Genomic DNA, 17057 nt, shown 5'->3' with positions numbered 1-17057 from the left:
TTATACTGACCATGACTTCTCCATCTGAAATAACAACCGATAAGAGGACACACAGACGGAGAGAGTGTCTTATATCTTATATATAAAATTCTCGTGTCACACCTTTCGTTCCCATACTCCTCCGAAACGGCTTGACCGATTCTTATGAAATTTTGTGAGCGTATTGAGTAGGTCTGAGAATCGGCCAACATCTATTTTTCATCCCCCTAAATGTTAGGGGTATTCCACCCCTAATTTTTTTTTATTTTAAGGCAAAACAAATTTTGCCGGGACGGCTAGTCTTATATATAAAATTCTCGTGTCACAGTTTTCGTTCCCATACTCCTCTGAAACGGCTTGACCGATTCTCATGAAATTTTGTGAGCATATTGAGTAGGTCTGAGAATGGGCCAACACCTATTTTTAATTCCCCTAAATGTTAGGGGTAGTCCACCCCTAAATTTTTTTTTTAGAAAAAAAAAAAGTTTTAGTTTCTATTTTTTTATGATACAACATACAAAATTACAATCCTAAATTTTCACCCTTCTATCATCAACTCCTATTTTTTATAGCGTTATTAATTTATATGGCAAAACAACGTTTGCCGGGACAGCTAGTTATGTATAAAACTCTGGTGTCACAAAGTTAGTTACCATACTCCTCCGAAATGGCTTGACCCAGTTTTATATAATTATATATGCATATTCAGTAGGTATGAGAATGGGCTACTATCAATTTTTCATACCTCTAAGTGATAAGAGTTGTCTACCTTTAACATTTTTTTACACTTTTCAATAATGTGGCATTAAAAAATACATAAAATTTATTAAAATTAAAACTGTTATCCTTGTTTTGGGAAGGAACTTACTCCTGATATACAGCTCAAACTAAATGATTCTAAACTAGTTTTAAACTAACTAGTCCTGACTCCCAAACTAACTAGTTTGGGAGTCACGACTGCATCAAACTGTACAGTGATGGAGGTTTATATAAAAAAAATAATAAAATATATACAACTCAAAATTTTCTTCCTTCTACCATTAACCCGTATTTTTAATAGCAATTTTAATTCAGGGTCAGGTAGTAAAAACATAAATAGTGACGCCTAATTCCTATTCCAGGTCTACCTATAGTGGTGACAGTGACCTTAGCTCTGGGTGTGATGCGCATGGCCAAACGGAACGCAATTGTCAAGAAATTGCCCACGGTGGAGACCCTGGGCTGCGTTAATGTTATATGCAGCGATAAAACCGGTCAGTATCTGTTATAGTTTTTTTTATATATATACGTATGTAGCAACACAGTTTCTACACGTGCCGCTACCGCTACTCCGACTCTACCACGCAGCCCACATGTCACAAGATTTGATCGAACAAGCAAGCCCAATGTACGCTTCGCTTGAGGGGGGGTTATGTAGCAACACAGTTTCTACACGTGCCACCATCCACTTCCTAGAATCCTTATCGCACGGCACGTGTAACGCAGCTGCGCGACTTTCAAGCCGTCGTTACCTGCAGCTGCGCTTAAAAGCGGCACGTGTAAAATGCTTATACACCATTTTGCCCGAATATTTTTACAATAAAAACACACTTCTATTCTGTCCGTCGAGTCTATCATTGAAGCTCCCAAATTCTAACCCTCAAGGAGCGTGTACACACACGTCCATAAACGTAAATAGAAAAAAAGAAAAATATTAGGAATACGAAGATTTGTATGGACGATTGACAACATGTTGAAGTATCAATAAAAATGTACACTATAAATTTAAATATAAATTCGACTCCCCGCACCTACATTATAATTAATTACATAATTTTTATAGGAACTCTGACGAAAAATGAGATGACAGTGACGACAATATCCACATCTGGCGGACATATCGCGGAAGTTACGGGAACCGGTTACAACGCGTGTGGAGACGTACAGTTGCGTGCTTATAAGGGACGGGACCTCGACGTGGCCAGGATGGGTGTGCACAGCATGTTAGAGGTATGTATATACTATATTTCTATTTGCACGTTAACGTGTTTGTTAAGTCTAAAAAGTGGTACAATTGTTATTTTTTAACTTTCGCATTTAGTACACATTGTTATTATAGTTAAAAGGGTTTTAACGAATAATTTTATGGTAAATAAAGGTATTTACCTATCTCGACGTTTCATATAGCACTAGCTGTGGTCACGAGTTGACTTTTAAAATATATTTTTTTAATAAATAATTAATTATGTAAATTTTGTATTCCTCTATATATACATTCTACTCGAACACTTCCTATGCCTACTACATAGGTAGGTTAGTCGGCATTTACAATGGATATTTTGCTGACGGTACAATATACATGGTTCTCTGAGACAGGTATAAATGTACCACAAAAATAAATAATAAATAAATTTAATTGGTAATAAAGATACTTATTATATACTATATTTTTTGTTTCCAGTACAAGAAAAAATTGGTATTCTTAAAGAAAAAAAAACTATTGTTTTAAGGCGAAAATGTCAAAGTATATTACGATATAAGTGTGTTATAAACGGAGTTTCAGGTCAAGTCGAAGGCCTTCGACTTGGGCTGAAATTTCACCTCGTGTTACAACCATTGTTGCGGGGTAATTATACTGTGTTGTCGCTTGTGACGATGTATATTATAGATGCTAATAGACTGATAAATTGTACATATTAATCTTGATCTTATATACTAAATAACAATAGGAAAATGTAAGGTGGGGTGATACAGTTTAGACACGACAGTGCTTAGTAGACAATATTTAATTTGTCTTACTAGCCATTATTAAATAAAAGTGTTACATTGATGTATCGTAATTTATTATTATGTAACGTCTTCTCACGTGCCGTCTTTCCGCCGCCAGGTGGCAGTGTTGTGTAACAACGCGGTCATCCGCAATGACACCTTGTATGGACAGCCCACGGAGGGCGCGCTAGTAGCATGCGCCATGAAAAATGGAATGGAGGACGTGCGGGACCAGTACACCAGACTGCATGAGATACCGTTCAGGTATAGTTTTTTTATGAATGATAATGGAATAACAAATGCGCTAACTGTTTGCGCTTGCGGACCACCCGGCCTGCTGGTAGAGGATGATGAATGGGTCAGTTAGACCATCGTGACAAATTAGAAACTAGACAACTTCAATGGTCGGGGTATGGATTGTTAGTAATGTGGAGGTGGAAATTGGGTTACCAGTCCACATGCAGGCCGGCCACTCGGCCTCCCGTAAAGGATGATGTCAGTTTGACCTCCATGTAACAATTTACCACGATGGTACCTCTGTAAACCAACTTGCCAAAAGCAATTTACCACGATACTGGCTAACTGACATTACTTCATGTTCATATTATCATTCTTCACTAGTGCCCCGCCATCAAAAACCAACTCAAATAGTCCAGTTACTAAAAATTTTCATTTGATGGCCTAGTTATCTGGTCGTTTAGTGTAGAGACTTACTTCCGATGTGGCTTCGATTCTTGCATGATAAAAACATTTGTATTCGTGACTATAATTTTCATTGTATAATATATGTATTTACAAAAAAATGGAATGTTTTAAATTATTTTTAAAAGCAGAAACGAGACTGTGATTTTTAAAATTAATGTTATCAATTCTCCTCCATAGTTCGGAAACGAAAATGATGGTAGTTAAATGTGCACCGAAATTCTCCACCGATGGCAAGCCGAAGGAGGAAGTATTTGTGAAGGGTGCCATAGAGAAAGTGCTGCCTCTGTGCACAAGATACATCGATAGCGCCGGCAACTACGCGCCCATGAGCAAGGACAAGCAGAACGACTTCCTTAGTGAAGCTTACAACATTGGGAGAATGGGTAAGTTTACTTTTTTATATATGTAATTGGATTGGTGGGCCTCCTTATTCAAATTGCAAATACAAAACATGACTATCAAGTCATGATGTCTTTGTTACTAGTTATGTATTGCCATTCATTATGACGAATTTGTTATGTCGGCGTACTAAATTTCTCATTTCACCCTCCAACCGATACATAGCTGTATATGTTTGACGGCACAAATGTAGTATCAAACATCTTTACATATTATAAAATTAAGGCGCCGCCACCGTCTGTTGGCTATAATGAGATGGTGCATTTGTGTATGATTTAGTTTACGATTGTGTCATAGTGAGATGGTGCATTTATGTATGATTTAGTATAGGACTGTGTTATAGTAAGATGGTGCATTTGTGTATGATTTAGTTTAGGACTGTCATAACGAGATGGTGCATTTGTGTATGATTTAGTTTACGATTGTGTCATAGTGAGATGGTGCATTTGTGTATGATTTAGTTTAGGACTGTCATAGTGAGATGGTGCATTTGTGTATGACTCAGTTTAGGATTGTGTCATAGTGTGATGGTACATTTGTGTATGACTTAGTTTAGGATTGTGTCATAGTGTGATGGTACATTTGTGTATGACTTAGTTTAGGACTGTGTCATAGTGTGATGGTACATTTGTGTATGACTTAGTTTAGGACTGTGTCATAGTGTGATGGTACATTTGTGTATGACTCAGTTTAGGACTGTGTCATAGTGTGATGGTACATTTGTGTATGATTTGGTTTAGGAATGTGGCTTAGTGTGATGGTGCATTTATGTATGATTTAGTTTAGGACTGTGTCATCGGGATCAAGCGATTTTTTTAACAGATAGAGTAATTCACAGTAAGGTTTATATATTTAATACCCGGGCGAAGCCGGGGCGAGTAGCTAGTTTAGTTTACGATTATGTCATAGTGAGATGGTACATTTATGTATGATTTAGTTTAAGACTGTGTTAGTTGCGAACTGTGATATAGTGAGACAGTACATTCGACTATGACCGTCAGGTCTGCGCACGATCGCGATGTGCCGCGGGGAGAGCCTGGAGGTGCTGACGTACACCGGCGTGTGCGGCGTGTGCGACCCCCCGCGGCCCACCGTGCGCGCCGCCGTCGCCACGCTGCGCCGCGCCGCCGTCGTCGTCAAGATGGTCACCGGGGACGCGCGCCCCACCGCGCTCGCAGTCGGTGCGTACTCACTGCACACTCACACTCACACTCACACTCGCCACGCTGCGCCGCGCCGCCGTCGTCGTCAAGATGGTCACCGGGGACGCGCGCCCCACCGCGCTCGCAGTCGGTGCGTACTCACTGCACACTCACACTCACACTCGCCACGCTGCGCCGCGCCGCCGTCGTCGTCAAGATGGTCACCGGGGACGCGCGCCCCACCGCGCTCGCAGTCGGTGCGTACTCACTGCACACTCACACTCACACTCACACTCGCCACGCTGCGCCGCGCCGCCGTCGTCGTCAAGATGGTCACCGGGGACGCGCGCCCCACCGCGCTCGCAGTCGGTGCGTACTCACTGCACACTCACACTCACACTCACACTCGCCACGCTGCGCCGCGCCGCCGTCGTCGTCAAGATGGTCACCGGGGACGCGCGCCCCACCGCGCTCGCAGTCGGTGCGTACTCACTGCACACTCACACTCACACTCACACTCGCCACGCTGCGCCGCGCCGCCGTCGTCGTCAAGATGGTCACCGGGGACGCGCGGCCCACCGCGCTCGCAGTCGGTGCGTACTCACTGCACACTCACACTCACACTCACACTCGCCACGCTGCGCCGCGCCGCCGTCGTCGTCAAGATGGTCACCGGGGACGCGCGCCCCACCGCGCTCGCAGTCGGTGCGTACTCACTGCACACTCACACTCACACTCACACTCGCCACGCTGCGCCGCGCCGCCGTCGTCGTCAAGATGGTCACCGGGGACGCGCGGCCCACCGCGCTCGCAGTCGGTGCGTACTCACTGCACACTCACACTCACACTCACACTCGCCACGCTGCGCCGCGCCGCCGTCGTCGTCAAGATGGTCACCGGGGACGCGCGGCCCACCGCGCTCGCAGTCGGTGCGTACTCACTGCACACTCACACTCACACTCACACTCGCCACGCTGCGCCGCGCCGCCGTCGTCGTCAAGATGGTCACCGGGGACGCGCGGCCCACCGCGCTCGCAGTCGGTGCGTACTCACTGCACACTCACACTCACACTCACACTCGCCACGCTGCGCCGCGCCGCCGTCGTCGTCAAGATGGTCACCGGGGACGCGCGGCCCACCGCGCTCGCAGTCGGTGCGTACTCACTGCACACTCACACTCACACTCACACTCGCCACGCTGCGCCGCGCCGCCGTCGTCGTCAAGATGGTCACCGGGGACGCGCGGCCCACCGCGCTCGCAGTCGGTGCGTACTCACTGCACACTCACACTCACACTCACACTCGCCACGCTGCGCCGCGCCGCCGTCGTCGTCAAGATGGTCACCGGGGACGCGCGGCCCACCGCGCTCGCAGTCGGTGCGTACTCACTGCACACTCACACTCACACTCACACTCGCCACGCTGCGCCGCGCCGCCGTCGTCGTCAAGATGGTCACCGGGGACGCGCGCCCCACCGCGCTCGCAGTCGGTGCGTACTCACTGCACACTCACACTCACACTCGCCACGCTGCGCCGCGCCGCCGTCGTCGTCAAGATGGTCACCGGCGACGCGCGCCCCACCGCGCTCGCAGTCGGTGCGTACTCACTGCACACTCACACTCACACTCACACTCGCCACGCTGCGCCGCGCCGCCGTCGTCGTCAAGATGGTCACCGGCGACGCGCGCCCCACCGCGCTCGCAGTCGGTGCGTACTCACTGCACACTCACACTCACACTCACACTCGCCACGCTGCGCCGCGCCGCCGTCGTCGTCAAGATGGTCACCGGCGACGCGCGCCCCACCGCGCTCGCAGTCGGTGCGTACTCACTGCACACTCACACTCACACTCACACTCGCCACGCTGCGCCGCGCCGCCGTCGTCGTCAAGATGGTCACCGGCGACGCGCGCCCCACCGCGCTCGCAGTCGGTGCGTACTCACTGCACACTCACACTCACACTCACACTCGCCACGCTGCGCCGCGCCGCCGTCGTCGTCAAGATGGTCACCGGGGACGCGCGCCCCACCGCGCTCGCAGTCGGTGCGTACTCACTGCACACTCACACTCACACTCACACTCGCCACGCTGCGCCGCGCCGCCGTCGTCGTCAAGATGGTCACCGGGGACGCGCGCCCCACCGCGCTCGCAGTCGGTGCGTACTCACTGCACACTCACACTCACACTCACACTCGCCACGCTGCGCCGCGCCGCCGTCGTCGTCAAGATGGTCACCGGGGACGCGCGCCCCACCGCGCTCGCAGTCGGTGCGTACTCACTGCACACTCACACTCGCCACGCTGCGCCGCGCCGCCGTCGTCGTCAAGATGGTCACCGGGGACGCGCGCCCCACCGCGCTCGCAGTCGGTGCGTACTCACTGCACACTCACACTCACACTCGCCACGCTGCGCCGCGCCGCCGTCGTCGTCAAGATGGTCACCGGCGACGCGCGCCCCACCGCGCTCGCAGTCGGTGCGTACTCACTGCACACTCACACTCACACTCACACTCGCCACGCTGCGCCGCGCCGCCGTCGTCGTCAAGATGGTCACCGGGGACGCGCGCCCCACCGCGCTCGCAGTCGGTGCGTACTCACTGCACACTCACACTCACACTCGCCACGCTGCGCCGCGCCGCCGTCGTCGTCAAGATGGTCACCGGGGACGCGCGCCCCACCGCGCTCGCAGTCGGTGCGTACTCACTGCACACTCACACTCACACTCACACTCGCCACGCTGCGCCGCGCCGCCGTCGTCGTCAAGATGGTCACCGGGGACGCGCGCCCCACCGCGCTCGCAGTCGGTGCGTACTCACTGCACACTCACACTCACACTCACACTCGCCACGCTGCGCCGCGCCGCCGTCGTCGTCAAGATGGTCACCGGGGACGCGCGCCCCACCGCGCTCGCAGTCGGTGCGTACTCACTGCACACTCACACTCACACTCACACTCGCCACGCTGCGCCGCGCCGCCGTCGTCGTCAAGATGGTCACCGGGGACGCGCGGCCCACCGCGCTCGCAGTCGGTGCGTACTCACTGCACACTCACACTCACACTCACACTCGCCACGCTGCGCCGCGCCGCCGTCGTCGTCAAGATGGTCACCGGGGACGCGCGCCCCACCGCGCTCGCAGTCGGTGCGTACTCACTGCACACTCACACTCACACTCACACTCGCCACGCTGCGCCGCGCCGCCGTCGTCGTCAAGATGGTCACCGGGGACGCGCGGCCCACCGCGCTCGCAGTCGGTGCGTACTCACTGCACACTCACACTCACACTCACACTCGCCACGCTGCGCCGCGCCGCCGTCGTCGTCAAGATGGTCACCGGGGACGCGCGGCCCACCGCGCTCGCAGTCGGTGCGTACTCACTGCACACTCACACTCACACTCACACTCGCCACGCTGCGCCGCGCCGCCGTCGTCGTCAAGATGGTCACCGGGGACGCGCGGCCCACCGCGCTCGCAGTCGGTGCGTACTCACTGCACACTCACACTCACACTCACACTCGCCACGCTGCGCCGCGCCGCCGTCGTCGTCAAGATGGTCACCGGGGACGCGCGGCCCACCGCGCTCGCAGTCGGTGCGTACTCACTGCACACTCACACTCACACTCACACTCGCCACGCTGCGCCGCGCCGCCGTCGTCGTCAAGATGGTCACCGGGGACGCGCGGCCCACCGCGCTCGCAGTCGGTGCGTACTCACTGCACACTCACACTCACACTCACACTCGCCACGCTGCGCCGCGCCGCCGTCGTCGTCAAGATGGTCACCGGGGACGCGCGGCCCACCGCGCTCGCAGTCGGTGCGTACTCACTGCACACTCACACTCACACTCACACTCGCCACGCTGCGCCGCGCCGCCGTCGTCGTCAAGATGGTCACCGGGGACGCGCGCCCCACCGCGCTCGCAGTCGGTGCGTACTCACTGCACACTCACACTCACACTCGCCACGCTGCGCCGCGCCGCCGTCGTCGTCAAGATGGTCACCGGCGACGCGCGCCCCACCGCGCTCGCAGTCGGTGCGTACTCACTGCACACTCACACTCACACTCACACTCGCCACGCTGCGCCGCGCCGCCGTCGTCGTCAAGATGGTCACCGGCGACGCGCGCCCCACCGCGCTCGCAGTCGGTGCGTACTCACTGCACACTCACACTCACACTCACACTCGCCACGCTGCGCCGCGCCGCCGTCGTCGTCAAGATGGTCACCGGCGACGCGCGCCCCACCGCGCTCGCAGTCGGTGCGTACTCACTGCACACTCACACTCACACTCACACTCGCCACGCTGCGCCGCGCCGCCGTCGTCGTCAAGATGGTCACCGGCGACGCGCGCCCCACCGCGCTCGCAGTCGGTGCGTACTCACTGCACACTCACACTCACACTCACACTCGCCACGCTGCGCCGCGCCGCCGTCGTCGTCAAGATGGTCACCGGGGACGCGCGCCCCACCGCGCTCGCAGTCGGTGCGTACTCACTGCACACTCACACTCACACTCACACTCGCCACGCTGCGCCGCGCCGCCGTCGTCGTCAAGATGGTCACCGGGGACGCGCGCCCCACCGCGCTCGCAGTCGGTGCGTACTCACTGCACACTCACACTCACACTCACACTCGCCACGCTGCGCCGCGCCGCCGTCGTCGTCAAGATGGTCACCGGGGACGCGCGCCCCACCGCGCTCGCAGTCGGTGCGTACTCACTGCACACTCACACTCGCCACGCTGCGCCGCGCCGCCGTCGTCGTCAAGATGGTCACCGGGGACGCGCGCCCCACCGCGCTCGCAGTCGGTGCGTACTCACTGCACACTCACACTCACACTCACACTCGCCACGCTGCGCCGCGCCGCCGTCGTCGTCAAGATGGTCACCGGCGACGCGCGCCCCACCGCGCTCGCAGTCGGTGCGTACTCACTGCACACTCACACTCACACTCACACTCGCCACGCTGCGCCGCGCCGCCGTCGTCGTCAAGATGGTCACCGGGGACGCGCGCCCCACCGCGCTCGCAGTCGGTGCGTACTCACTGCACACTCACACTCACACTCGTCACATGTGCGTCACACTCTACAGTACGGTGTGTTCAAGACTCTATAATACACACTTTACAGTACACACTGCACAACACAGATTTTGTCCTACGAAACGGGGTCAAAGACTATGACTTACAAATTGAATTTGAATTTTGATCCTGAAGCTTTTGTTTGTATATTTTAATATGTTTAAAAACTACAACTAAGCTCGCTTTTGTTTACAGCTCAAATGGTTGGCCTGGATGTAAAGCACTCTCAGTCACTCAGTGGGGAACAGTTGGATTCTATGACGGATGAGGAACTCGACAGGATTATAGATACAGTGAGTTTATTCATAATTTAGCACATCTCCGCATTCAAAGATCATTGTAGTAATTACATTTCTTTCTTTTCGAATTACATAAGCTATTTGAAATCCGCCATTTTTTGTCTATAGCTAAATATTTTAAATAGCTGTATGTTTTATAAAAAAGGGGCAGTTAGTCTTTGTTTTAGTGAAATATATTTCAATTTACGTAACGTGGGACTAGATAGCTTTCTACGACCAATAATGGTGACGTATTTGTTTGCAGGTGAGTGTATTCTACAGGGTGACCCCGAAACATAAGCTTTCGATTGTGAAATCATTACAGCGGCTCGGCAATATTGTAGGAATGACAGGTCAGTGTAATTGGCATTTTTAACAAAGTGTATGTTTTATTTTACGAGAGCTTTTATTCATTTTATTATATAAAGCCCCCCTAAGGGGGTGCGGACCTGTGTGTATTACACCACTCGGATTTCATAACTTTATGACCCTTTCATAATTTCTTAAACATCGTGTTTTGATATTTAATCGTAATTTATGGATGACCCCTTTGTATGGACATGACATAACACAGGACATCCGCACCCCCCTAGGGGGTGAAGCTTAGGACAGCCTTTTGCCTCGGCATCTGCTGCGGAAGAAACAACTTTCAGGTATCTGATTGGATTAATATCGGATTAAAAGCCGCTTGTTAGGCAGGTTTATATAAAGATAGGGACTTCATTAATTAATTAAATTATATAAGGTGTTATTAGTTTAGAATAGTGATCGACTAGTGGTTGCAATTGGTCCATAATTAATTTAACATTCAGTGAGATTAGACAAATAATATTAAATACAAACAATATTAATCTATTCCCAATTTGATCACAGACTAACGATATACAAATGCGTATATATCTGTGTGTGTGTAAAATACGTGGCAGTAATCCGTTCTCGCAATTTTCGTAAAAAGGCCTACAATGTTTTGGTTTAGTATTAATATATAGATTATTTATGTGATTTTATAGGATATTAGTTAAGGTTTGTAATGAAATATGACGTCACAGGTGACGGTGTGAATGACGGTGTGGCACTGAAGCGAGCCGATATCGGAATTGCGATGGGTCGCAATGGTACTGACGTATGCAAGGAGGCAGCTGATATGATTCTCGTTGATGATGACTTCGCCACTATTATGTAAGTATTATTATTATTAATAATAATATGTAATTAATATAACCAGTATATTCCCATGAAAATAACATATACTGCCATTCAATTAGGTACATTTGATTTATATTATATTAGAATAGAATATATATGATTTCTAAATCATCTTTATTCAAATAAACTATATATGATACTAGCTATCCCGACAAACGTTGTTTGGCCTTAAAATAAAAAAAAATTAGGGGTGGACTACCCCTAACATTTAGGGGGATGAAAAATAGATGTTAGCCGATTCTCAGACCTACTCAATACGCTCACAAAATTTCATGAGAATCGGTCAAGCCGTTTCGGAGGAGTATGGGAACGAAAACTATGACACGAGAATTTTATATAGTAAGATATATAACTTTTGTATAATTGTTAGATATATTTATACTATTGTTTGATTGATTATACATTAGTCTTGGTGTTTTCTATGTATTTACTAAAGTCATCTAAGTATATCTATCAGCTAAGCAGCTTGGTATTAAAAGACGTGTCAATTGTCCAGGTACATTATTGCTATATGTGTATTATTTATGTACAGAGCCGCGATTGAGGAGGGTAAATGTATATTCTACAACATCCGGAACTTCGTGCGCTTCCAACTGTCGACGTCCATCGCGGCGTTGTCTCTCATAGCGCTGGCAACACTCATGGGTATACCGAATCCTCTCAACGCTATGCAGATACTGTGGATCAACATTATTATGGACGGTTTGTAACATTGTATTGTTTTGTGACATTAATTTAGCGTAGCGTATATCCAAGGGGGATCTCTCCTGGGTCCTCAATAACAGAGATACAAGTTTTTTCATAATCAAACTTGAAAGTAATTTTTGCATTATATTATTTAGTGACATTAATTTAGCGTAGCGTAAGGCCCTTGGGTCACTCCTGGATCCTCAATAACAGAGACACAAATTTGATTCTGAAGAGTGAATGCATAAAGATAAATGAAGAATCAATGATGTTATTTGTGACAATGAAAGATTATTTTATTTCTCTTACCCATCAGCTCAACTTTTGACAAATACGACGATGCGAGCGCGAGAGTTGATACAAGCAGTGTTGCTCCGCGCAACTTGTTGCCTTAGGCGTTCAAAATAGTTTTTTTTATGGATGATAGTGGAATGATGAACGGTTACTGGCGGGGTACCCCGTCAGTAACCGTTAACATAAAGGATGTTCGCGTAAGTGGATTCGCCAGTAATTTATCATGTTACCAGGCAGAATCACGTGGAGGTCAATCTGACATGGTACATTGCTAGCAATAGGATTATTAGTCCACATTGCTAACTCTTAACTCTTCTACCAATAGTTACAATTATTAGAAACAAGGTTGAAATGATATTCACAGAGTATTGGTTATTTAGCTTTTTTTTTAACCATGGTAAAGAGGTTTTTATTTATCTGTTAGCTGTGATGACTTGTTCCATCAGCTGCTTTCGGTTTGTCGTCGACTTTTGCGACAAAAGCCAAGTACAACAAATACTTATATATAATATATTTTCTTAAGTATATACTTATAAAATCCAGTGTTATTATAAATGGTGTAAAGTGAATTTTCGGGTCCCCCAGGTCCCCCGGCGCAGTCGCTGGGCGTGGAGCCGGTGGACCACGAGGTGGTGGCTCGCAGGCCGCGGGACACCACGCGGCGCATCATCTCGCGCTCTCTTCTCCTCAACGTACTCCTCTCCGCTGCCATCATCATCGCTGGCACCCTCTGGGTCTTCAACAGAGAGGTATGGTCATCGTTGTTTGAGCATTAGATAAAGAATGGTATAAGCCTTGGTAGACTAAAAATAATCATCGGCGTAGGTAATTGAGTATCACATATTTCAGCCACCAAGCAGCTTGTTTTAGATGTGTTTTTGTTGAAAGGTAAGGTAAGGTAGTGAAGTTATAAGAGGCATGACCTTCAAAATAGCAACGCCTCAGGCGTCACGTGATAACGTGATGTCTGCAGTACGTATCATGTATTGAGGCGACGATGACCACTTACCATCAGTTACCGTCAGTTTGTTTACTATTACAATTACATAAATTCATAATGGAATGCCATGTGGACGGAAGAAGGGGCAGAAGTAGGGCACCTGCACGATGGACTGATTCCATTCGGCGGTCCAATTGGCACAGGAAAGAGAGTATTGGATTCATTCGGTATTCGAAACATTCCTTCTGCATTCTCTGGTCACGACCCTCAGCCTTGAAGAATGTACAAAGATTAAGCATAATTGCATAAAATTGATTATTTTTATGTAATTCTTCTTTCATTTCAGGTTGCCAATATCTGGACTTACAGTGTGATATAGTAATTGAATTTCAGCACGTATGATAATATATTCATTGTGCGTTAGATAAATCACTTTATATAACGTCACGTAAATCATGTAGCGTTTAATATATATAGTCTTAATAACTAGTACCTTAGAGTATTGAAGATGTAACAATTAAATACACAACTTCCAACCCTACTGTATGTTTACTCTCACCACCGATCCTGTCACCACAACAGCCATAAAAAAGCATATGTCGTTTGTTTCAGATGTCCGATAATAAGATAACACCTCGTGACACGACTATGACGTTCACTTGTTTCGTCCTGTTCGACATGTTCAATGCCCTCTCTTGCCGCTCGCAGACCAAATCAGTATTCCAAGTGGGACTGTTTTCTAACAAGTAAGTATTAAATTCTTAAAATAATAAAGTGACTAGATACTAGATGACGTTATATAGTTTAGAGATAATAAGTGTTACCAGTCACATAGGGTTTCTTTCGTAATATACTTATAATAGTTCCATATTTTGAAGATATTAAATTATTAAAAGTATGTGGTCTATTTATACTCATATACAACATAAATATAGCATTTATGTGGCTATTTTTCTCTCTCTGAAATAAACTTCGATAATTCTGTACAAGGGTTAAATTGAACCTATCAGCGAACTTACGAACGAATTTACAAACCTAGCAACTGTCAATAATAATGTGATAACAAATATCCATGCTGAAAAATTAGTAGTCTCTGTGGCGAATAAATATATAATATTGTCCGTTGAGGAGGTGTATATGATAATGAACTGATAAATGTACCTAAAAATATTATTATATACTAAATGATAATAGGAAAATGTAAGGTGGAGTGACACAGTTTAAACATGACAGTGCTTAGTAGACAATATAGAGTTTGTGTTACTAGCTATAATTAATTGCAATTATTATATTGATGTATCTAGATAACTATATAACGAATTATTATTTATATTTCTTTTTATGTAGAATGTTCTTGGTGGCTGTGACGCTGAGTCTGATCGGTCAGATGCTAGTGGTATATTTCCCACCATTGCAACGGGTGTTCCAGACCGAAGCCCTAACTGGACATGGTATGTTATATTTTAATCATGAACGCAACAATCTGGCATGACTGATACTCCTATCGGCTAGTCGGGGTCATTGCCCATGCCTAAAAAGCAAGCAACTTTTAAGGGTAACCCAGGGTGTTACTTTTCCCCGGAGAAGATGCCGGTGCAAGGTGGTTTCCCGAGGCCCCAACCTGCAATTGTCTAGGAGGAATAGACTCCTAGCAGGGATATATATACGGGGTGTTCCGAAACCTTTTCTTGAGATATTTCTTTCTTTCTTTCAGCATCTAACTTATACATCTTATACATCATCTCTTCCAGATCTCATATTCCTAGTCTGCCTCACATCTAGTGTATTCATTGTGAGCGAAGTTAAGAAAGTGATCGAGCGGACGCTAAAAAAGCGCTCGTTCGGCAAGTTCTCGACGAAGGCCCACGACGCGATGGATTTCGTATGACACGAGACCGAGAAGAAGGAGCATTAAGCGAGTCGCGGAGCTCCTGTAACTGTGACAGCGATGACTGTCACGGTGACAGCGGCCCCTGTCACAGTAAGAGCGCTCCCCGTGCCCCGGTACGACTGTGTTGCGTTTCGGAATCGTCACGTCACAAGCGTGACGTAACGGAACGCGCGAACGATGATCGTGTGACAGAGGCGTGTGATTTCTGTGACAACTGCCGTCGTGTGGACCAATCGCAGGGACCGTTCTCAATATACGATGGCAGAATCGATATTCCTATTCGTTTGTAATGTTTGTTTCCGTTACGAATGCCGCAGTATTTTTGCGTTTATTTTTTTAATGGGTATTTATTTATTTTTCTTATGATTTACATGATATTATTAAGTGGAATAGTGATTTGCAGTGGTTTAGTGAATTTATGTTTAGTTGTGAATTTTTCGGGTCTAGTTCGTATATGTAGTTTGAAGTATGTCATGACATTAGTTTAAGGACTATGCAGACGAGGCGGGGAGTAGAGTATTTTGACAGCTGTCATTTTGGGGGCTTTTCCCCGGAGTTGATGCTGAGGCAAAGGGGTTCGCCCCGAGGCTCCAACCTGCATCCTCTTAAGGGGGTGCGGATGATTTAGTTCATTCCGCTTATATTTTGTCAAAGTTAAAAATGTACAAAAATATTTAATAAAATTAATGTGAAAAATACTTTATAACATATTAATTCTGTACTACTGTATTGTTGTTGCACATGTAATAACATAACGTTGTATGCAGTAACTCGTGAGTAAATAGGAATATACTGATTCTCAATAATTTCTATTTTCTATCTAATATCTTTGAGATTTGTACATCTATCATAAAGAAATCTCACTCCAAGAAGTCCAAGCTAAAGTCAGTGGACTGTACCTCGTTTGCGTAGATATTTATCATTGTATTATTAGAAATGCATCTCTTACCCCGAGTGAATATAGTGCATGATGATGTACCTTTTAATGTAGGGACAATCTATTATAGTGATCTGTGAAAATGTTTCCACCACTAATAACCGTAGCAGCATCCAGAGAGACGGTTATCACTTACCAGGCTGTAAGAAACTGTAAGAGATTGCAGCAATGATACCTTATTAATGCGCCGCTTACTAATTTCTGTTTGCCTTATGGTTGACTGACAGAGAACGCCTTTTGGTGTTAAGTTCACCATATGCACATGTAATAATATACTTATGCATTAAAGTTTAAATGAATTTATGTTGTTTTGAACGCTACAGTTCTTTATTTATTGTCTGTGCGCAATAAAGAGTTATTACCATTAGGTGGCACATCACCTTGTATCTAATTCGAATTACATAAAAAAACAACTTAATTTAAATAAAGACCCCATGGCAGCATGGCTTTACATAAGCCCCTAATACTGCTACGGTTATTCGTGTTGTATAAATATAGAGTGCACTGTGAGAAATAGAAAAATTGTTATGACTAAGTCGCAGAGTGATTGAAGATTTAAAAAAAAAATCGAATATGATCCTCTTGTAGTCAGTAATATATGTATGCAATACATGTGAATAAATGTAAAATAATTAATCATATTTAATGTATTTAATCGCACTAATGATGTGTTAATTTTCTGATTGTCGTCTGGCGTCCATTAAATTTACTTTCTAAGTATATAATTGTAATCATCAGATGGAAATTAGTGATGATGATGATAATGAAATATAAAAAAA

General features: G+C 47.1%; 1 protein-coding gene across 1 annotated transcript in view; it reads left to right on the top strand.

Moving 5' to 3' along the window:
• Positions 1–16011, top strand: part of LOC131851482 (calcium-transporting ATPase type 2C member 1) — a 48362-nt gene extending 32351 nt beyond the window's left edge. The window contains exons 7-19 of the mRNA XM_059201987.1: positions 1101–1232; positions 1802–1968; positions 2846–2991; positions 3610–3815; positions 4833–5012; positions 10241–10338; positions 10589–10676; positions 11373–11502; positions 12062–12231; positions 13096–13259; positions 14063–14196; positions 14798–14901; positions 15202–16011. Of these exons, the coding sequence (XP_059057970.1) occupies positions 1101–1232; positions 1802–1968; positions 2846–2991; positions 3610–3815; positions 4833–5012; positions 10241–10338; positions 10589–10676; positions 11373–11502; positions 12062–12231; positions 13096–13259; positions 14063–14196; positions 14798–14901; positions 15202–15338 (1856 nt within the window). The 3' untranslated portion in view covers positions 15339–16011. The remainder of the gene's footprint in view (positions 1–1100; positions 1233–1801; positions 1969–2845; positions 2992–3609; positions 3816–4832; positions 5013–10240; positions 10339–10588; positions 10677–11372; positions 11503–12061; positions 12232–13095; positions 13260–14062; positions 14197–14797; positions 14902–15201) is intronic.
• Positions 16012–17057: the final 1046 nt, after the last annotated feature.

The sequence above is a fragment of the Achroia grisella genome, unplaced genomic scaffold (assembly GCF_030625045.1).
Source record: "Achroia grisella isolate CSIRO2021 unplaced genomic scaffold, CSIRO_AGI_Agris_v1 utg784, whole genome shotgun sequence".
Lineage (NCBI taxonomy): Eukaryota > Metazoa > Arthropoda > Insecta > Lepidoptera > Pyralidae > Achroia > Achroia grisella.
Note: the sequence above shows the minus strand (reverse complement) of the source record. Positions and strands in the feature narration are given on the sequence as shown.